Here is a 23,735-nt window from a genome sequence, read left to right on the forward strand (position 1 = left end):
GAAACCTGTCCCAGTGAAATTGACGGAGTAATGAATGTAAAGTTGATGAAATTGAACTTTAATAATGTGAGAAACCGAATAACAATTGAACTTGAGAAAGAGATCATTAATATCTGGTGACTAACACCCTGGCAAGGAGGGAAAGTATTCCCAAGTTTGACATGGGGAAGCAGAAAATGTGACATAGACTTAAAGTCCATAGACACCAAAAGATAAGATATACAAAAGAAACCCCAGCAACCAAGGGGGGACATTAATTGCCAAAACAGCATACCACTTGTAGGAAAGTGGATGTTGCAGAAACCTCCAAGACCTGTTAGCCTGAATCAAATAATAAAGCAAAGTGCAAATAGGGGTTACTGGAGAACAACCCCTAAAGAGAAGGAAAAACCCAAAGACCGGGTGGAAGAATTAAAATAACTCATACAGAAGGTGACACGACCATTTAACAATATCCTATTTGCAAGAACTCTGAAGGAGAACCAGTACCCAAAGAGACAGAAGGGAAGCATTCTCCTGACCTTTGTTTGTTAGAATAGTGGTAGGGTCAGTTAGACTTCGTTTTTGGACAGCAGACTTATTTATTTGGACATTTCCTGGCGACTGACAAGCACCTTAGTTATTTACATAGGCAGGGAACGCCCACATAGAAATAGGGACAGATTGGCCTTTTTCTTATCATTTATTAAAACGCTCATTAGAATTGTCATCACTGTGTCTCTGTCCTTCATCTGACCCTCCACAATAACAAGTGCACCATTTAAAATAATAAAAATAAAGGAGAGCACTGGCAGAGAGGTGCAAACCCAGCTGTGGTGGTTGCTTCTTTCTTCAAGTTGAGGTTTGTAACGCCCACATTAACAATGCTCTGGTTCTCAAGCTTCTATATGGATATAAAAGTTTAAATCCTGTACGGTATGTCATTATTCTTGGCAATGGCATTCTGTGCCTTCCCTGCAGGTCAGTAGATTAATATGTCATGTTGGGTATGGCTGAACCTTACACATTGGCCTTCGTGTTTGCACTTGGTTCCATAATATGTGGAGCGTGGAGATGCAGTTAATTGTCTTTTAGGCATGGTGGCAATCGGTGAAAGGGGGAAATAAATGAAGGTGTTGGAGGTGGCACACTCAGCTATTAGGGTATCCTAGTAACTGTCGCCCAAGATTACAAAGGACCATGACAAGAAATCTAGCTGAAATGACAAATCTATACTCCTTTTATTCTAGACCTAGATCACTGGTTGTAACATCGCAGAGCTGGCACGCTTTCTCGGCGACTACAATCTGGACTGCTGCATGACTGCGGATGAAACAAGGGGTATGCATTTAAATTAATAGACCAAGTTGTTGATCACAAACAAGTTACTGTCGGCCTGGCATATGAATAGAAGTGGATGCAACAAAATGTAGTCCTACTCCACGCATCAGTGTCAGTAGCAGGTTATACATGTATGCTGTGCTTAGCCTTTGTAGGATCGGAAAATAGGTTCTCTCTGCCTCAAGTCCCTCATATCAAAATCTGAGACTACAGGAGCTGGAAAATGCTCACAGGAAAGTTAGGTGGCTCAATACCTTCAAGGAAAATCTTTTTGAGGTATAACCTCCCGAGTAAATGTGCGAAAAGATCAGGAGCAATGGTTAGAGTTACAGGAGGTAAGAGTCTGCAGCAATGTGAGCTCCCAGGCGTAAAGCCTTGGAGCAGCACAGCACCAAGGGAATGAGAAATCCAGGACTGGAATACTGGTGCAGAAGAGCAAAGCTGGGAAAGAACCTTCAACTGCTGGTTGATGAACCAGGCAGCAGAGAAACTAGAGGTCAGACTAGAAAAGGCAAGAAGGAAGGCACAAGGCAAAGGTAGTGAGCAAAAATCTCTGCAGTGAAATACAGAGTAATATGTAACTTTGCCTATATTATTTTAAGAGTGCATACTCACTCAATATTTAAATACATTGCCCATATACATAAGCCCATATATCTAAAGTCTGTTGATGTTTCATTTCCTAACAACCTGCTTAGTTCTTCTATACTCTCTATGGTGCATTACTTCCAATGAAAGGTGAGCTAAACTCTGCTCTGGGTACTGGCTCCCTACAATGAACCTGTAGCAGTCTGCCTGCTGCTGAAGCTGTTGAGCCTAGAGCCTTAGTGAGCTGATATTGTTACTCTCTGCCTCACTCATGGTCTGGCAGGTGCCACCTAAATTGTTGCTGGCAGGTGTGTTCACCTACCGCCCAGACCCAACCCTGAGCTTCGGCCTCAACCACTTCCATGCCCCACCATCAGTTAAAGAACTTTGTTATTGGCAACGTGTTTTTATTTTTTCAAATCCCTTCCAATGTTTCTTGCCCTCAACCCAGAACTTGGGCTACCAAGCCTACCACAATCTAGTGTTCAAGATGATCAGTTCCAAATATATATAAGCTTATGTAAACTGCTCCCGCTGCCGTGGCTACGCCGGCGGAACCCGTTGCTGCTACCAAAAAGCAGAAGAGAGCAGCCGGCGTTGCCAAGGCCAAAAAGCCCACTGGGCCCAGCGTGTTCAACCTTGTCCTCAAGGCTGTGGAAGGGAGGCTCCCTGGCTGGCCTCAAGAAGTCTCTGTGCGCCCAGGGATACGACGTGGACAAGAACAGCAGACTCAAGCTTGCTGTCAAGAGCCTGGTGAGCAAAGGAGCCCTAGCCCAGCTCAAGGGCACTGGGGTCTCTGGATCCTTCAAGCTCAACAAGAAGCAGTCGCAGGGCAAGGAGAAGGCAACCAAGAAAGCGGCAGTGAGGAACAAGACGCCCGCAGCAAATAAGCCTGCCGGTGTTGCCAATAAACCCAAAAAGGCTCCCACAGGGTCAAGAACCCTAAAAAGCCCAAAGCTGCTCCAGCCATGAAGGCCGCCAAGAGCCCAGCAAAAGCCAAAGCCTTAAAGGCGAAAGTAGCAAAGAGCCCAGCCAGGGTCGTGAAGCCCAGGCCGTCAAACCCAAAGCGGCAATGTTGGGGGGAGGGCAGGGGGGGTTCTTTAGTTCTGTTAACAGTTTGTTTAAAAAAAAATGTCAATACAAATTTGTGAAAAAGAAAAAGAATTGCGAATGTTAACATGTGCCTCACTTCGATGGAATCATCAACATTAGCCTGCGTCGCATCGAGATACAAATGTGAATGATAGCATATGCCACACTTTGATGAAATTAACAATGTTATGCGCCACTCTTCAATGGAATCGTGACCACTAGCCAGCGTCGCTTCTAGATAGAAATGTAAATGTTAGCATGCACCACACTTAGATGGAATCGTGAATGCTAGCATGAGCCACACTCAGATGGAATCATGAACATTACCCTGCGTCGCATCTGGATAGAAATGCAAATGTTAGCATATGCTACGCCTAGATAAAACTGTGAATGATAGTATGTGTCGCGCTTAGATGGAATTGTGAATATTAGCCTGTGCTGCACCTACATTTAGATTATGAATGTTAGCATGCACCACTCTTAGATGGAATCGTGAACACTAGCCAGCGTTGCATCTAGATAGAATTGTGAATGTTAGCAGGTGCCACACTTAGACGGAATCGTAAATACTAGCCTGCCTCACATCTGGATAGGATGTTGAAGGTTAGCAAATGCCACACTGAGATGGAATAGTGAATAATAGCAAGTACGACACTTAGACATCATTGCGATTGTAAGCATGTGCCACACTTGCATAAGATTGTGAACAATAATCTGCGTCACAACTAGATAGGATTGTGAATGTCGGACAGTGCCATAGTTAGATAGAATAGCGATTGTTAGCCTGTGCCAAGTCTAGACTGCACCGGCCATACTATCAAGCCCGGATTTAGATAGAACTGTGCATACTAGCTTGCTTTACATATAAACAAGATTTTCCAAGGTGGGCCAGTGCCACACTTGGATAGAGTGGTTGAATATTGATAGGAGTCATATATAGAAACAATTGTGAATATTAGCCATTACCGGACCTAGATAGAAATGCAGAGATATTCACGCACCACATCTAGAAAGAGCGTGGACATTTAGCACATCACTTCTAAACAGCGATGCTAATAACAGACCCCCTAACAATTTAACCCTCTGCATACATCTCTCAAACTCTAACCAAACACAACCACAACCCTATAGCGCAACAAACCGCACAAACTTCACTACACCGCAACAACAAAACAAACCACACATAGACTCGCACAACAGCACATGAAGGTTACCGGTCGGAATGCACCCCAAGCCCAGCCAACAGGTGTTAACCGGGCTGAGGCTGCCAATGATACATCACTGCTCTCTTGCACATTTCCTGCTCGTTCCCACTAACTCCCCCCCCCCCCCCCCCTTTACATAGCCGCCAGAGCGCCAGGGGACCACTCCGGTGGTGATAGTGCACGGTACAAATATCCTTTAACATTAACATAATCAAAGAAATTAAATGCCTACTAGCACCCCACATAGCACAATCTGCATTGCCACATTCTCAACTGGCTCATAACCCATGGAGCTCAAAAAGCAATAGTTAGACCACTCCTGAAAAAGACTAAGGTTGATGAAAAGAACCCAGACAACTATAGACCAATTTTGAATCTACCATTCATAGCAAATTCCACAGGGAAACTAGCATGCAAACAACTAACCCAATTTTCAGAAATGCACAACCTGCTCCACAACAATTAATCCATTTCAGACCCCACCGAAGCACCAATACCGCACTTCTATAATGAGAGAGCACATCCTATGTGCACTAGATAGCAACAAGAACACATCATATGTGCACTAGATAACATCAAGATCCTACCTGCCAGAACCTTTGTATCTCTCTTCAGCATTTAAACCTGTTTCCCTACACCTTCATTTCAACCTAGGTATACAAGACCCTGCCCTAAAATGTATTGAGAATGTTTTTCCAAAACCCACCACCACAGTAAAAGTCAGAAATGTTTCATCAGTCCCTATGTAATTTATTTAAGCAGTGCCTCAGTGATCCCCCTGGCTCTTCAATGCCTATATAACCCCCACCAGGCACATTATAGAACAATTCACACCCACATTTCAAGGATATAGAGACAACACACAAGTTGCCTTTTCCATTTCACCAATCATCGAATTGAAAAACTCCATTGGCCAATGCCCTATAGCCATACAAAAGGGATGTCCCAAAAACAACTAATGCTTCAACCCCAGCCAGACAGGGGCATGGTCCTTGGCATCTAGCACATGTACTACCATCTTTTAATATGGCAGCTGATCTAGAAACCCCCTCTCCCCAAACCCCCCACCCCCGAGCCCCTCCACCAACTGCAGCTGCACAGAACCGGGGAATCTTAAGACACTGACCTATCTCTCAAGCCACATATAAAAGACCTCGCCCCAAAAATAAACGGCCTCCTACACATCCTAAGAAAGGTACTCCCCTACTTAGAACTTCACCAAAATATCATCATTATCATCATCACTAGTGCCCTAATACGCTCTAAACTCGAATGCTGCAATTCTCCATATGGTTCTGTCCTCAGAAGACCTAAAACTGCTCCAAGCTATCCAATATAAAACTGCAAGATAGATGCTAAACCTCAAGCCTTATCACTCCACCTCTAAAAACACTCAACTGGTTAACCATTAAAAGTAAAATTAAAATAAAACTCCTAAACATTATCTACAAGACCAACCACTCTTCTAGCCCCCGACGCCTCCAATCATTCCTTAAGCATGCCATCCCATGCAGATATTTGCGGTCACAAAATCAGCCTAAACTTAACACCTCCAAAATTTCAGTGCAACTAAACCAGAGGCAAATCTGTCTCTACCACTACCCCCAACCTATGGAACAAACTACCAGACTACACTTCACAAGAACGCAAATTATACACTTTCAAAAAACTATCCAAAGACTATAAACTGCCAACCTTCCATCAGAAACCTAGCACACCACCTGCATCAACTTTCATACACCTAATCCTTCACACTCTGCTTCATCCGGATACACCCTTTTTCAACTTAATAAGCATTTAGACACCACAGATGCCCCCCCCTATTCCCCTTGGTTAACATTTTCCTCACCACCCATGAACCTCTCCTTCCATCTCCCTTTTCCCACAATAGCACTTGCCTGATATGCACTTTCAGACTTCCTAGCACTTTTTCCTCTTCAGTAAACGGCACTTACTCTCATTCTAATCATACCCTCCTTTCATCACTCCTCTCCCTGCCCTCCTACTCCCCCTCGCCACCTACGTCTCCTTAGCAATTCTTGAACGTTCTCTTGTGCCTGGACATTATTTGCTTATTAGCACTAATTATTCTAATTAACTGTCAATGGTCCGTACATGCTTTTATACCCTCCTAACCAGTACTCGGTTATGCTAGTGGTTGAGTTTTTTTGCAAGCCCTGACATGGCAAGATAAATATGGACTCTAATGTCCGCAGTATAGCAGAGTGGCAAACAGGGGTCATGCAGTTCATGGCTCTGGGGTAGCTGTAGGTTGTGTAAATGTGTAAAAGTAAGTCCTGTTTTTGAAAAAGGGGGACTTTGTACATGCTTGTGCAGACTCTGATCCGCCAATGTCCGGATGAGAAAGAACAGGAGACTCTGTGCCTTGAATATAGCCTGAACAGTTATCATGTAGAAAGCAAGACAAATCTGGCGTCTGGGCATTTTGCTAAGCCTTTTGTGATAGTGTAGTATTGGGTGCCGCTCCTGTACCTAAGACTAATTTTGGCCTATGTGACGAATCCCTTGATGTCTTCACTGCTTCCGAAGGGGGAGCACCTTTCCATGAGGCTGTGGTGTCGAGGCTGCTACCCGAAGTTCTCCTGGGAGTAGACCCCCCTCCTCGTACTGTTACCCCACCTTTCCTGCACCTCACTCTTCTTCAACCCTACCCCGATACCCTATATACTTTTCTTAGGTAGACCAAATAGAAACTACTGGGACAAGGAAGTGAGTTACCACATACACAATCACTTAGTACTGAGACGAAGAGGAAGTGCAGAGCAATACCAAATAACTATTGGAACCACTTTTACCAGTCTAGTGGTCCAAGGCACTTGATTGTAAGAAACGGGATAAAAAAAACAGACTTGACAAGTCGTCAAGCCCTCCCTGGAGCAACTGTGAGAGTCAGGATGAGCCTGATGTGCAGGTGGGTTCTGACTGGGGCGCCGACAAGAGAGAGAGAGAGAGAGAGAGTCGGAGGCCAGTCCAAGACGGGAGGACCACAAGGCCCGCAGGCAGAGCCAACACTCCAGGCACCCCAGAGACCCGGGAAGCGCGAGGGTGGGAGACCATGCTGTCCCTAAACAAAAAAAGACTAAGGAGCCGCTGCAGAGCAAGCGAAGCTCTGGGTAATTACTGGTGCCCAGCTACCTCCAGAGGAGCCAACACGTGCGCAAACCATACCACAAGGTACACGGGTAGCCGGGGAGGCTCTGAAGGCTCAAGGAGGTGGCCACATAAATTGGAAGGCTAGGAAAGGAGGGTCTGGGATTCCAACACAGAGTGAGAGAAGCAAAGAGGTACATGAACTTGTACTAAGGCTTGGCAGCAGAGTAAACCAATCCCACAAACAAAAACTAAAGCCGGAACTGCAAGTCTGGGACTCGCACCCAAATCGAGATAATTGGAAGCTAATTTAAAGTCCATACAGCACTTGGCAGGTTAGTGAACCAAGTCTGTACAGTCCACTGCAGCGTGGGAAGTGCATCTAGGCTATTCTCTTTCATAGCAGTACTTGGTGAGAGGAAACCAGATTGTTACACCAAGGCTAGGCACCCACTACAGCTTGGGGAGTGAATCCAGGCTGTTCTTCTTCAGCTCATTATACAGTGAGAGGAAGCCAAAGCTGCCATCTATGATCTGAGACCCCAAGGAACTACTTTGTGAGCCTGAGGGAGGCTTGGCAAGGCGAGGCACTTCCCCAACAGCAAAGGAGTGGCTGAAACCATATTGGGAACATCCTTTCAAGACAAAAACTGCCTTTTGCCCAGGTGAAGGGAGTCATTCCTCTAGACCAAGAAGATATCTCCTTTGATTTAGTTAGCTTAATGTGTAAGGGACAGATTTAGGATTTTGACACTGGACATCGGGACTTTTGCTTTGGACATCTTGCCACTAGTTATTTCAGTTGAGGCAGGGAAACACCTCTTAGAGATAGGGTTAGATAGGGTTCTCTTTCCTTTTTACATTTTGAATAAAGGTTTATAGCAAACACTATGACCCCTCCGTGTCAGATTCTTACTTCTGCACACTTGGACCCAGCACTTAGGTTCCCTACACCCTAAACACTGCTATGCGCACTTAATTACTAGATAAACATAGATCCACCTGTTCACGTGTGGTGTAGGCATCAGGCAAGCAGGGAGGGGTTCGGAGCTTGGTGTTGCAGCAAGGAGGAAAAACGGAGAGCAGAGGACTGAGAAATGAAAAGGGGAGGAAGAGGAGGAGGAGTGGTGGTGGAGAGAACAGGAAGGAAGGAAGGAAGTATAGGTGGTTAAAGGAGCAGAGGTGGAGGAGGAAAGACCAGAGGAGGAATGGAAAAAAACAGAGAAGGAGAAAAGAGCAGAGGGAGGAGTGTGAAGAGTGGAGGTGGGAGAAAGAGAAATAGAAAACTAAAGAGCATAATCACTCGTATGAGTGCATACAAAACTATCCACAAGTGGAGCCATCTAGCAAAAGTGCTGAGACTTCTCTCCAGCAGAGACTTCTCCCCAACAATGAGAACTGTGAGCTGTGCGTTTTTTGTGTCAAGATGGATGCCTCGTAGCACAAGGTTGTTATATTCTTAAATAAAGACATTTTTATTAAACAAAAATGGGCTGGAAATATGCCTCTCTAGCCCTGTTCTAAAGAGGATATTCCCTACCTAGAAACTAAAACCAAGGATCTGTCTGTGTCAGGGTGTCAGTAACTGAAAATCCATCCTTGTGTCCAAAACAACCTATCCTGACCCTCACACTTATAAGCAAACTATAAAAAGTGCAAGGAAATGTCTTTAACTTGATGATAGGAAATGTGTTCAAAAGTGTAAAAATGGGTCCAACAAAAAATGTTCTCGAAGGTAAAGGCCCTTAGATCCATAAGGTGGTTCCCTTGCCCTGGATTCTTGAAAACAGATGGGTGGTTGGTAATGCACAAACCTTAAGGTTGTAGGTGCGTGAACCCCAAGGTTGGACCACTGTTCAGTAGACCTGGTGTTGAGTCTAGACTCTAGAAGTAGCAAAAGCCAGTCTCTTAAACAGAATATTGTGTTGAATCCTGCAGAGTCATCCCTAATTCCCAGCATACAATATCCTCCCCTGTGGCCAGGGGAAGGTAGTATCTACCTGCTCTTGACACTGGGGTGGCATGATGAGGGAAGATCACATGGGAGGAGATGACTGTCAGGGAGAAGTGGTGACTCCCTTAGAAGCGACAAGGTATTCTTCTTTTTGTGAAGATGAAGATCATATAATCCCCAAATGCCTGATGGTATGCTGTCACTGCGCAAGTGTCTCCCATGTTAAAACCCAAAAAACATTATATAAAAACCCACATATGGGTAAAGGTCCTGAACACAATATCACTACACATAATATTCAAATAGCATATTCTGTTTCCGAGAAACTTGAGTCCAACAAACAATTGACAAAATAAAACCTTGGAAAGTTAAAGGTCAATATAGACTGCAATTCCCGTAACACCTGGGACGAAGAAGAGGAGACAGGAGTCAGTGTGAAACAGGGACAACCTTAAGCTAAAGATGCAGACTAGTTGTTTAAAGAATCGTCATCTGTGCGGGAGCATTAAAAATGGTGCGTCTTGCCCTGTAAAGTGTTGAAGAAGAGGAGGATGTGGTTGCAGTCCAATGAAGGAGAAGGAGCACAAAGCTACGGAGGAGAAGGAGCAGGAGATTAACTCTGAAGCAGAGTCACTGAGGCAAGCCATGCTGAAGGAGGACGATACTCACATCCACCTGCTTGGAGGCATGGCAATACTGTAAGAGAAAGACTGCAGTGAAAGTCAGCGCTATCTTGCGGAAAAGCCAATGTTCCATTGGCAGAGGAGTGAGAGACTGACACAGGAACCAAGAAGAGACTCTGTGTAACTGCAGAAACTGGCCTGGCAATGGTTCTTCGTTACAGATACATGTTAACCCAGTGAAAGTCAGCTGCTGCAGGAACAGACGAGACGCGGTCTTGCGTAACGGCAAAGGTTCCATGTATGAAGTATAAACCATTCCTGGCAAACCGGGAAAGAAATAGTTGTGTAAAAGAGCTAACTTTGTCGTTATAAACAGTGTTGTGGTAAGAAAATATTTGCTTTATCATCCCGACAAACTATTGTACTATCCCTCACCAGGGATTGAGACTTCACTTTCTGAACTTACCATAGTTCTATTGAATACCTGTTCCTTAGTAAAACATGTTATAGACATACATGATTACATTCAGGAACAAGGACCTGATGTCATGTGCCTTACGGAGACGTAGCTCACCGAAGCTCATGGACCTACCATAGAGCAGGTAACCCCTCCAGGTCATGTGTTCTTTGGAAGCACCGGGAAGATGGTGCTGGGGGTGGAGTGGCCATCATATGCAAAAAGCAGCTGTGGTTTTATGAGGTCAAAATCGAATGTATGGGTAGCGACGTCATCCATGTGAAATTGACCTCAAATCCCAATTAGATTATGAATTTGGTACTACTCTACCACCTGGAGAATCAAGCAATTTTAATGATGATTTTGTCAATACTGTTGTGCCCATGATGACCACAAATTCAGGGTTGGTCATCTCGGGTGATTTTAACCGCTGGAAAAATTATAAGCTCGATTTAAAAAAGCACTGCAATTGGAGAAAATATTAAAAACTCATCATATCATGTGCCACAACACTGGACCTACACACAATAAGGGACATATATTAGACTGGATTGGGGGTGGAAATGTTCAGTTTGGAATCATTACTACCGCCCCATGCATCTGGTCAGACCATTATTTTGTTTCCTGTTTGTTGAATCTTCCTGCCAAAGCACCTAGCGTACATGTGCTGGTGCACACAGTTAAGACCCCAAATTTTAAAGATTTCACTGCCTCTACTCTAGCGGCCTCTATGCAGTCTCTCCTGACTAAAACTAATGACCTTGACGGACCAGAGGGCCTTATTAATAGCTATAATGACGCAATGTTAGAAATGCTAGCTAAATACGCCCCTATGAAGGATAAAACTGTTACAGATTTACCAAACCGTCATAAATGGTTCTCCCCTGCACTAGCTGAGTTCAGAACTAACAAAAGACAGGCAGAACTCGCTTGGTTTAAGGATAAGTCCAACGAGAACTTGTTGGCTTTGAAGCTTATAGAGAAGCAGTATAAGAATAAGATCATTGAGGCAATGAAAACCTTCTATAATGATCAAATTAAACTTAGCTGGGGACCAGACGAAAGAACTTTTTTGGCTTTTCAGAACGTGGGAGAAACCCACTGTCTTTAGTCCCTTAATTAAACCTATAGTTGATGACTGTAATAGAGTCCAAAAGGCTGTTGCTGATCAGCTATTAAAAGCTCAACATAAGATTATACAAGAAACAGAATCATCTTCAACGTCAGGTCTTATATTCAATCAAAGCCAGCTTGAAGCACAAGTTGCGTGCACAAATCCCTCAAAAGATCTGCCAAGTCAGGATCCTGAAGCTGTTAGCCAACAGGATCAATCTGTTGGATTTAGCTTCAAAGAATCCTCTATAGCCGAAATGTTGGTTCTGCTTAAAACTAGGCACCCTACAAACTGCCCGGGCGAATTATTTCCTTCCAAATATATATTAGAGTATAGGGACCTGTTCGCCCCATTTCTCTGTAGATTTGTGAACTCGTCTTTTCGAACTGGTGTTATTCCCCAGTCAATCACAAGTGTAGCAGTTACACTCTTGCTAAAAAAAAAAAAAAAAAAAAAAGACTGGACCCCTTGGACGTAGCAAACCTAAGGCCCATTACTAATACTCTGTTCTTTCTTAAACTTAGCGATAAAGCAGCTACACTACAACTGCAATCCTATGTTCAGACCACTGGCAGATTTCATGTGAAACAATCAAGTTTCAGGAGTTTTCACGGCACCGAGAGTGCACTGCTGGACTTGCAGACATACATGCTTTCAAAACTGGAACATAGTAAGTCGGGGCTGCTGATGTTGTTAGATCTATCGGCAGCCTTCGACTTGCTAGACCTAGACCACAAAATTCTGCTTGATCGGATGTCTACCGTCAGAGGCCTCTCCAAAAATGCCATCACCTGGCTCGGGTCCTTTTTGGAGGGCCGCCAGTCGAGAGTATTTTGTGCTTCAGAGTCACAGACCATAATATGTGGAGTCCCCCAGGGGGCATGTTTTTCCCCCTTTCTATTTAACATTTACGTTCTCCCCCTATGCAAAGAATTAGAAATAATTGGGATATTCTTCTGCAACTACACTGATGATTTCCAATTGGTCCTGGACATTACTGGGAATCACGAAAAGGACCAACTGATGTTGGCAGCAGTTTATCACATCATAAAATGCTGGATGTCCACAAATTGGCTCTGTTTAAACGCTGCCAAGACCGAATTGATGCTTTTCGGCCCCCGGCAGGCCCAAGTAAAGACACTGGGTACATACATGGAGGAAAGTCCGTACTGTGAAGCACATGTAACAGCGATAACCACAAGTACCAACTATCACCTCAAGGTACTCCGGCAAGTGGCACCCCTAGTCTCAATAGAAAAACGCATTAAGCTTGAGAGGGCGGTGATCCTCCCACGTGTAGATTATTGCAACGCACTTTTGGGCGGGGCTAGCAAGCCCAATATTCAACAACTATAGAAAATTCAGAATGCCGCAGTACGGATCATCTTAATTAAACCTATAGTTGATGACTGTAATAGAGTCCAAAAGGCTTTTGCTGATAAGCTATTAAAAACTCAACATAAGATTATGCAAGAAACAGAATCATCTTCAACGTCAGGTCTTATATTCAATCAAAGCCAGCTTGAAGCACAGGTTGCGTGCACAAATCCCTCAAAAGATCTGCCAAGTCAGGATCCTGAAGCTCTTAGCCAACAGGATCAATCTGTTGGATTTAGCTTCAAAGAATCCTCTATAGCCGAAATGTTGGTTCAGCTTAAAACTAGGCACCCTACAAACTGCCCGGGCGAATTATTTCCTTCCAAATATATATCAGAGTATAGGGACCTGTTCGCCCCATTTCTCTGTAGATTTGTGAACTGTCTTTTCGAACTGGTGTTATTCCCCAGTCAATCACAAGTGTAGCAGTTACATTCTTGCTAAAAAAAAAAAAAAAAAAAAGACTGGACCCCTTGGGCGGTGCTAGCAAGCCCAATATTCAACAACTATAGAAAATTCAGAATGCCGCAGTACGGATCATCTTTCAGGTGAAACATTCAGAGCCTACTAGTGCTGCTAGAAAAAATCTAAATTGCCTCCCAGTGGCAGCGCGCATTCAGTTTAAACTGTTAACTACTTGCCATACGTGCATCTTTGGTAATGCCCCTGCATACCTGAAGGACAAGGTTAACATTTACCAACCAAAGAAACACCGAAGATCGACCAAGGGATTCATGTTGGAACTATACCAGGTAAAACAAGCTTGTGGTCTAGGTTGAGCCTTCCACGTCCAGGGTGCTAGAGCATGGAATGCCCTACCTTCACAGCTACGAAAAACTGAGGACCATCTTGTTTTCTGGAAGCAGTTGAAGACGATCCTTTTTTTACTAGAATAGATTTGCGCCAAGCAACCCACTTACTTTCTCTGCCTCTCGGTGCCCAGATGCCCACGAGCTTTGGCGCAATATAAGTCTAATAACATAACGTAACAAGAGACATTTGTTTGCCATTCTGAAAGAAGTAATCTATGAAGGAAACACAGACTTTGACCTCCTGAGAAAAACCCTTCTATGAAAGAAACACTTGTATTGACATCTTGAGAAAAGTATTCTATGGAGAAGACCGTTGTTACATCCTTTTAAGTAATCATTTTGACATCTTGAAAAGAATATTTCATGAAAGAAACAGAGTCTTTGTTTTTGAAAAAGTATTCTATGGAAGAGACATTTACTATGCCAATTTGAGGGATGTGTTGGATGAAATAACAAAATGTCATTGAACTGAATAGAATATTGTTGGAACAAAACTCAAATGTCTTCCCAAATAGATTCAGGGGAAGGGAATCGAACCCTGGTCACAAACTCTGAATAGCTGTTTTACTGTATTAATTTCTCCCTCTCTACATATTAAAACCCATCTGCGTCTAGATGCAGCTTGCTGCTTGGTTCCTCCGGGACATGCGCGATACAAATTTCCAAATCAAATCACAAGGATTACTTTGTTGGAATTATAATCATGAACTTTTTGCACATTTTTGTTGAACTGGAAATAGATACATTTACCTTAAACATATTGCTTGTATATGTTAGTGTGAGGGACAGATATATTTGGATATAAGGTTAATTTTCTTTAGCTTTTGTTTGATAGGAACATTCTTGTTAGGATGGGATCAGATAGACCTTTACCCCATCCCCTTTTTATTTGAATAAATATGACAAATGTTGAGAAAATCACACCTTTGTGTCCATCACTCATCTCTGACCCCTCACAATATGTATCATAAATTGTGTATTTCACCAATCTTTTTGTGTCCTTCTCAATTGGGGAGGCTTTATACCATATCCCTCGATGTCCAATATAAAATGCTGTACAATATGTAAGCAAATCTTCAAAAAGTTTCAAGATATATATTCCAAACTTTAAATGTTAAAATAATAAAGAATGTATATATATATATGTATGTATATATATATATATGTATGTGTATATATATATGTATATATATATATATATATATATATATCCATCTGCCAGGTAAAAAAATAGATGAATGTTTATGAACTCAAAAAGGATCTTCTCCTTACAGCTATTTTAACAAACATAATCGATTCATACTGTGCTTCTGGGGGCTATGAGCAAGAGCAATTTTCTTTGTGTATCCGGTTGGCCAATTAGTTCCAGTGATTTCAATAATGGGCGAAGCCACCTTTTCCTCTGGGCACCATAACAGGGGCAGAAGAAAACAAGATGCACTCTAGTCTCCCAGAATCCCATGCCACAGTTAAATAATCCTTGCCATTGGTCGGTACTTGTGACCACTTAGCTCTCACATTAGTAAACTGTAGTTGATTCTTTTGTAGCTTAGAGACCTAATAATCTATCATGGTTCAGAGGTATGCAATCCACAGGCGATAAATTAATTAAATGTTTTGCTGCTTGTGATCATCTCTCATTTGTTCACAGCGTAGTCAGACTTTTCTTAGATACCGACTGCTGAATACTCAGCAATTTCATTAGAGGCTGTAAACCAACACTCAATAGGCATTAATGAAGCAGAGCGTCAATGATTTGAAACATGAAATCTTTGAACTAAAGGTGTTACATCATGGTTCTCTGATTTACATGCCCAATAAAGCATCTCTTTCCCCTTTCCAGACCGCAGTCCACATTTTAAGGGCTCTTGGGAAGATCAAATCATCCATGAACATTGTATTTAATTCAGAATGTACAATCCAGTTGTTAGTGTGCTTACTTACCCCTAGTAATCTTTAAAGTTAGAGATTTTTCACCCTGGATAGTTCACTGGTTCCGTATAGCCCACATGTTTCACAACCATAAATTCCTTGTGTCATGGCTTTACTGCTAAACATTAATGCTACCTTTGTTGATGAAAAATAACATCTACAAAATGTTAAAATGCCTCACAGTTTGCTGGAACCGAATAGCTAACCTTTTCTCATGTGCTGCACATTTATTATCTGAGAATTGTACACCTAAATAATCAAACTCAGCGACTCTTTCAATGACAGTATTATTAAACAAAATATTTAAGATATATGCCTTGGATAATGCTCTATTGTTCTGTATGTTAGAGGTGGCAAAATAATTCCTTAATCAATTGATAGATTGTTTAAGTGCCACTTTATAGGAAACATTTTTAATTTCCGTGTGCCTTTGTCAGCCAGTACAGGTTGGTATGGCAAGAGATCTCAAGAGGGGCATTACTAAGATTGAAAATCTGCTATGAGCATTGGAAGAGCCATACACATCTACAAAAGACACTAAAGTGTTGGGTGACACCAGTGAACAGGCTATACAGGCGACATATGCTTAGCAGTCTAGATAGTAAAGTTCTTGCAAAAGCAGTTGCTAGTCGGGAACCTACATACATGACACAAAGTCTGGAACCTGATTAGTTTGGATTTATTCTGGAGTGGTTTATGGCTAATAACCTTGGGTGATTATACAGTGATAATGATGTGTTATTTATATAGCGCCTTAATCCAAAGTGCTTTACAGAACACATATTTACATACAATATTACCCAACCGAAATTGGTACTCGTTTATTGACCTCGGAAGGATGAAAGGCTGAGTTGGCCTTGCCAGGATTCGAACCTACGACCTGCAGATCACGTTCAGATCGCAGCAGCGAGCGCTCAACCCGCTGAGCTATTTTACCGGCCAATGTAATGGCTACAGTGGGAATGGCGTCCGAGGAATCTGGGAACCCGGACCCAGAGAAGCTTTTGATTGTGTCCTCTATATCGCTACACAGATGCTTCCAACATCTTGAATTTGGACTATATATTCCATGCATAATTAAACCTAGAACCTGTAGTGACAGTTCTCACCAAAGGTATCCAGTAATCATATTGGTGGATTATGTACTCTTTTTGAAACCATATTGATTACCTGTCCCTGCGCAGCGTACAGCACTTTTCCCAAATAGTCTTGAATCAGAGTTAGATTAGTAAACTAAACCAATCCTAGAATATGTGCAAGGCTCTTTTTGGCATTGGGAATTAAATATTGATATGATATGATGTGGAATTTATAACGCGCCTGTACACAAGTGTTTTTAGGCGCGAGAAGACTAGGAGGGGGAATCGGGGGCGGACAAAATAACGATCTTACTTGGCCTGGTGTCCTTCAGATTGTGCAAGTGCGGGCAAGAGGGAAGGGGAGAAGTGCCAGTGGGAAGGGGAGGGGGAGTGCAGTTAACTCAAGTGCCGCCATCGGGTGGCTCATAAGTGCAGAGAGAAGGGACAGTAAGGTTGCAGATACAGACCCTTAAGTGCTGGAGAGTCCAGAGGCAGTGCAAGGGCATGCATGAGCCTGGACCCAAGTTCAGAGGGTGACCAGTACGTGGAGTAGTCGGGTGCATCAGCAGGGGAGAGGAAGAGAGAAATCGTAAGCTAAAAGCAAGGTCTGAAGTTGTTTCTTGAACCGGAGGTGGTGCTGCTCAAGTTTGAGAGGGACAGCTAGGCTGTTCCAGAGGGAAGCCCCAGCTGAGGAGATAGATCAGCCCCCAATTATCTGCTGTGAGGGCAACTGGACATGCAGGAGCCTGGGCACAAGTTCAGAGTTCCAGGATATTGTCTCATGGGACTGTCACCAATGGACACTTGTTGTTCAGATTCTCAATTGTTCTTCCTAAACAGGCTCTCATCATTATCACTAAGAGGGTTGGCAGGGCTGCTACTGCTTGTATGGTGTGATATATCATATCAATATGCGCAGACAACATTTTACTATACTCTTTTTATCCTAGAGGCGATTTTTCTAAAATATTTAGAGATAATTGATCTATTTAGTTTCAGGATTTAAAACGGATTGAAACAAAGAGGGCAGGGCATCTTGAGTGAGGGGAGACTCATTTGGGAGCAGTACTCAATAAAATATCTTCGTTTAGATAGGATTATCTAGAGGAATTTGGAGCACAACACATGTGGACATTGCTAAAATTGTCAGCTTGATATTCATGCTCATATCTTTGGCTGGCAGAAAGGCCCTTGCTAAGATGATCTGCCCCACACACACAACGTTTTACTTATTGTTTATCCCATTTGAACAGAGATTATGTATGGAATGCAAGTTCTCTCTTAAATTGGTTGGGTGGGGGATGGGGAGAAACCCTGTAAATAGACACATTAAGTCTCCTATGGATAAGGGAGGACTTTCCATCCCAGACTTAAATAGACACTTCTTGACAGCACAAATCCATCAAGATGCTTCATACAATGTTTTGGATGCACTCTTGACATATGGATCCTCCTGCATGCATAAACATGCCCACATTGGGTACAATCCTGATATTTTCCAACAAATCCAAAGTGGTTGGTCATTACCCGACCTTGGCTACGCTTAGGTTATGGAAGGCTTCTTCATTCCAATAGAAGGAATGATTTCGCACAAAGCCTAATAACACAATGGGCCTCATTACGAGTCCGGCGGTAACTGCGGTGGTAAAACCGCCTGGTTACCGCTGGACTCGTATTACCATTCCGCCTCCGTGACTCCCGGAATTACCAGGGCATTACAGCCCCTGTGTCCCGGGAGTCACGGAGGCGGAATGGTGTTAATCCCCATTCCCATTGAGTCCTATAGGACTCAATGGGAATGGGGAAGTGGAAACACCGGCACCATCTCGTGATGGTGCCGGTGTTTCCACGTCCGCCTGCAGGCGGGAGGTGTTCAACCTGCCAGGTCAGACCTAGGCGGGAAGATCACCTTCCGCCTGCAGGGGTCGGGATCGGGCAGTTCTGGAATTAAGTGGCGGCGGGTTTACCGCCACTGTTAATTCCGGACCGCCCGACCCGTAATGAGGCCCAATATCCACATTACAATATGACCGAGTCAGGGGTCGGCTGTGCCCGAAGGCAAAAGGGGGCCGCGTCCGGGACCCGGTACTTCTTCTCGTACCGATCCCTTCTCGCAGGCGTTGTGGATGGGTTCTTGAGGAGGGCGAGACCCTCAACCCAGATATCGTCCAGTAGAGATACAGCAAGGACCGTCTTCCTCTTGGTCTCGCGCCTTTGATAAAGGAAACCTTCCTTCTTCTCTTCCGGGCAGAGCTGGAAAAGCTTGGATGCCCTGGCGATCATGGCATGAAACGATCCAATCTCGTCGGGCGGGGAAGCCCGAGGAGGTGGTGACGACGGAAGATACTCGTCGTAAACTTCGTCGTCTGTACCCGTCGCGGCCGTGTCCGTCCCTGTATCATCCCCAAGGGTCGTGGACGGGGAGGAGGGCTGAGCAGGGCGCGATGGTTGAAAAGGAAGTGGAGGATGAATCCTTCTTCTCTTAGGAGGAGGGCTCCCAGAAGGACCTGGCTCCGGGTCCCCCGTCGGGAGCGGTTCCTCCGTTGGTGGTAACGGCAATCTCGTCCTTATCTCCGAGCATAAGGACTGTATAGCCAACAAAATGGCCGCCGAGTTGTCTTGCGGCACTGGTTGAGGGGATTTCCGACGGGCCGTCAGGAACCTCGTCGGCACCCTCGACGTTCTCGTCGTCTCCTTCGTCAGGGTCCCTCCCGACGGGCTGGTCTTCTTCCACGCCAATGCCGTGGCTTAAGACTTCGATCAGCTCCTCTTCAGAGGTTGAGGCCAAATCCATGATGGCCTCCTGCCCCCCCTTTTTCTTCTCCGTCGGAGGTTTCACGGGGGTCCCGTCGATGGGCTTGAAAGAGGACTCCCTCCGCGGTGGCAGGGAGACTCTGGGCCCCGAGGTCGCCTCCACTGGTGTAGCCTCCACAGGTTGAGCCAGGACCGCCGCGACTGTCTCGATAGAGGCCTTGGCAGGGTGGATCAAGGCTTTCACCACCTTAGGTGCGCTCACCGCCTTCTCCTTGGAGGGAGGGTCACCGCCTCGCTCCCCCTCCGATGGGGCCTTTGAGCTCGACCGGGGCCTCTCCAGAAGCTTCGCCGGGTGCTAGGACTTCCTCTTACCCGAGCCAGAGCGTTGGCTCGTGGTTGATGGCGCCGGAGAGGTTGCGCCCTGCCTGGCAACCGAAGAGCCAGACTGTTTGGCGCTCCCGGTGCCAGTGGACTCGCGATGCTTGGCCTTCTGTTGGGCCCCCGTCGCCGGGGTGCCCTCAAAGGTCTTAGAAGACTGCTCGGACTTCTTCTTTTTCTCGCCTGACGGGCTCTTCCCTTCCAGCCAGTTGGCGAGACGCAGATGGCGGTGCTTCCTGGTCCGCTCCGACATGCTCCCGCAAAACGCACAGTCCTTCTCCACATGCATCTTGTCCTCATGCAGGCAGTAGAGGCAAAGGGAGTGTTCGTCCTCCTTGAAGACATTCTGAAGCTGGCATCCAGGACAGACCCTGAACAGCTTTCCGGGCGTCAAGCTTCCCTTCTCCTGGGCCATGTCCGAGATGGGCCTGAGAAACTTCTGGAGTCCTCCAAAAGCGTGGCTCGAAAAAATCTTCACCCTTGAGGGGCGTAGAAGAATCCAACACGGGTCCCCGTTGATCGGATAAAGAAACGGTGGAGCTTGAGGCTCTTTTGACCGAAAAAAGAGAATTTTCCTATGAAAAAGCGCGAAAACACACTAAAGCTCGAGAGCAATAGCACGAGGATCCCAACACTTGAACGTGCGGTACAAATCTGAGGATGGCTGCCAGAGGCGGGGCTTAGGGAGATGGCAGTCATTGGCTGTGGTCAGTATGACGCAGAGATCAGTGATTGGTTACTAATACGAAAGACAGATCAGAAACGAAACTGATACTGATTTTTCTTTACCGAGGATTCCCAGCCTGACGACGGGGAATATTCATGAGCATGTGAATCCATGCCAGACCCATGCTGGAGATCAACAGTTACAGGTAAGTAACTTGTTCCTTATTTGTGACCCAATGACTGGGCTCCTTTATGCTGTCAGTGGGAGGAGACCTTGTACTGTTTTCCTGCAAAGATTTTCTTTCGAGCACTTGTTCCAATGTTGATATGTTGGGGAAGCCAGATTTCTGCAGGGAACTTGCATTATAGAAATGGAGTATAACACATTCTTTTCAATAAAATGAGTGACCCTGAGTGCCAGATTTGACATGATCCTGTATAGGATACCCACATGTAGTTCCATGACATTGACTATTAATAGATGCATCGATGCATCGTCTGAAAGTTATGCTTAATGCCAACGGTGTAGAGCTGAAGCATTGGGATTTTTTTCTCCTAACCTTCGAATTCCTTAAAAGTCAGCATTTTTGGGTAATGGTAGCCGAAGATATGAATAGTTTGTCACAGCCATCCCTGTAGGACCTTGGTAATGATCCTCAACGAGTTCTTAAACTGCAACCTCCATTGAAATGTTGCTTAGTTTTCGCTATGAAGTGGCGCTAATGCGCCACCTATAAGCCGCAACTATTGCATTCAAGTAGTGCTAGGGATAAATGGCATATGAGGAGAGACTCAAAGCTTATATGTGTTCACTTTTTTACCCACCCATTGACTGGCCATGCTAATCTGTATGGCCCTTCCAAACTGCTTCCAGCCCTGCCCGCCCAAAACTCATCCTCATCTGATCTCTTTGAGCAAGCTTTATCACACCTTAACATCAAACTGTGTGCTTGAATTGCCTGCCAGTGTTTTTTCAAAGCAGTCTTCTGAGAGTTAATGACTTAATTAGAGCTATAAACAAACTCGTGTTGTAATAATAATGTCTTAAACGGGTCTGCCTTCAGCCAATCGAATTATAAGCATATGTCCTGTTAAAAACAAGTATTGGCAAAGCCAACAGTTTTTGCTTGTGTCCAAGTATTAGGCATTTGCCAGGCACTGCTATTATATGCCAAGGTACTCGCACGATTTTGCTACCACCGATGGCCAGTGAATCCACTGCAGCAGTGCCTGGCAAAACCTTTTCCATGCCTATACAAAACTGTTGGCATTGCCATCACCTGTTTAGTCTGCACCCGAGACCGAGATCATGCAACTACTGACAGGAATTTATGTAATAACCAGCCAGTTTAATATCATAGGATGATGCTTACTGTGAGTTATGATCTGGGGTGGCGAACGGATAACACTAACTGCAAGTTTTCTCATTAGTAGTAAGTCGAGGACAAGTAGCAGGAACACACCGGTCATGAATCATGATCATGTGTAGCACAGAAGGCGTTGTTAACTGGTGCACACCAAAGCATTGCTTGCGCTCCTGGCGGTCTTGAAAGTGGGACACTGCAGAAGAGGTTACTTGAAATGTCTGAGAACATCATTGCTAACAGCAGGATGACTGTGGTTGGTGGATGATGATGATGATGATGATGAGGAGGATGATGAATTGTTACTATAGTATCGTGGATTTTACATTTTCATATTTTGCAATATGCATGTTTGATAATTCATTTAATGTTTAAAAAATGCAACTAAAGAATGAATAATAAAATATTGCCCATCATTAACTCATAACTACATATCCACCCACTCTCCCCAATAATCTTTACAAAGAAAAATAAATTGCCCTATGGCCAACCCACATAGGAATCAAAGCAAAGGATCCTATCCAAATACATATTGGAGGTGCAGTTTTAAATACAAAAAAAAATCTTTGAAACAGTCTTTTTTCCAATACAATTGTATTTTATCTTTCAGGCTGTCCGAGATGGCTGGATAACCAAGCAACAGAGAAAATATGAACAAAGTAAAAGTAACAGAAAAATGGTAAGTTTCAATTAATCAAAAATAACTCTTTGATGAAGCAATTTAGTTTGTTGTTATATCTTCTTAAGCACTCAAGGTCTTCTAAATATCATAGCCAATTTGAGAATTCCTTTTTGTCACTTCAACATAAAAATTGATTATTTAGATGATCCCTTGTCGTCTTGCACAAACTACTGCAGCATATTGTTTTAGATATTGTTAGTTATAGGTTGGGGAGCATTTTAATTGAAGAAGTTAATTTAGTCTTCATTAACTTCTAGTCTGACTTCTGGCCATTACTGTTCCTAATACCACACATACAGGAAATGTGCTTAAGGAAAGTCAGGCAGGGTTGTGCTTAATGTGAAGACTTACTAAATTGTATTGTAGCTTTATTTATTGTATTTGTTGTTGAGCCCAGCCCCAGAGGTATTACGGCGCTATTACATAATTGGTTCCAAAACACCTACTTGTCAAGGTGAGCAGAATACAATAAATACATATTTGTAGAGCAATACAGTTTTCAGTTTCTATTCTAAGGTCGAGTGTGAATCTTATACATATTTGTTGAACAATCCAGTTTTTAATTTCTTTCTAAAGGTTGAGTAGGCGGGCTCTTCTTGGATGAAAGGAGGTAGGGCGTTCCAGAGAGTGGGAGATGTGACAGTAAAGCTTGCTCTGCCCGCTCCTTTTCTGGTTAATCTTGGTGTGGCAAGGGCCATGGTAGTGGCGTGTAGGCAACATGGTTTGGCTCTTTTTGAGATGTGCTGGTTGAAGAAAGTGGGTGCAGTGTAGTGGAAGCATCGATGAGTAATCAATACTCTTTTTGAACTCTATGCAGCCTTTGATTGACAACTAGTGAGCCTCATTCCTCGCTTGAGAGATGTGATCCATTCGATTTATACCCCAGGATGCCCACAGGGCATTGTTTTGGATCAGTTGAAGTTTGGTAATGTTTTTGGTTGCGGTACCAGAGCAAATGGCATTACAATAATCCAGTTTTCTGCCAATGATGGCAGAAGGCTAGCGTAAGGCAGTTATCAGGGCACTGACATTTTCTGCTGAGATTAATGAGCTTGGTTGAGTAAGCTGCTGATGAGGCAAGGGCCTTAACATGTTTTTTCCTATAAAGTTCAGCATCTAAGTAGACGTCCAATGTTTTCACATGGCTAGAGACAGCGGAGATGTTGCCATCAATAGAGATGAACACGAAGGCGGGTCCAGGAGTTTGTCGGTACGAGGAGCCTATAA

General features: G+C 44.1%; 1 protein-coding gene across 4 annotated transcripts in view; it reads left to right on the top strand.

Moving 5' to 3' along the window:
• The window catches only part of AGTPBP1 (ATP/GTP binding carboxypeptidase 1), a 2,604,148-nt gene that overhangs the window by 161,029 nt on the left and 2,419,384 nt on the right, over positions 1-23,735 (top strand). For all 4 annotated transcript variants that reach the window (XM_069625853.1, XM_069625856.1, XM_069625854.1 and 1 more), the window contains one exon: positions 22,437-22,505. In XM_069625853.1, the coding sequence (XP_069481954.1) occupies positions 22,477-22,505 (29 nt within the window). In that variant the 5' untranslated portion in view covers positions 22,437-22,476. The remainder of the gene's footprint in view (positions 1-22,436; positions 22,506-23,735) is intronic.

Source organism: Ambystoma mexicanum, chromosome 6p, assembly GCF_040938575.1.
Source record: "Ambystoma mexicanum isolate Mex_15411 chromosome 6p, UKY_AmexF1_1, whole genome shotgun sequence".
NCBI classification, from domain to species: Eukaryota; Metazoa; Chordata; class Amphibia; order Caudata; family Ambystomatidae; genus Ambystoma; species Ambystoma mexicanum.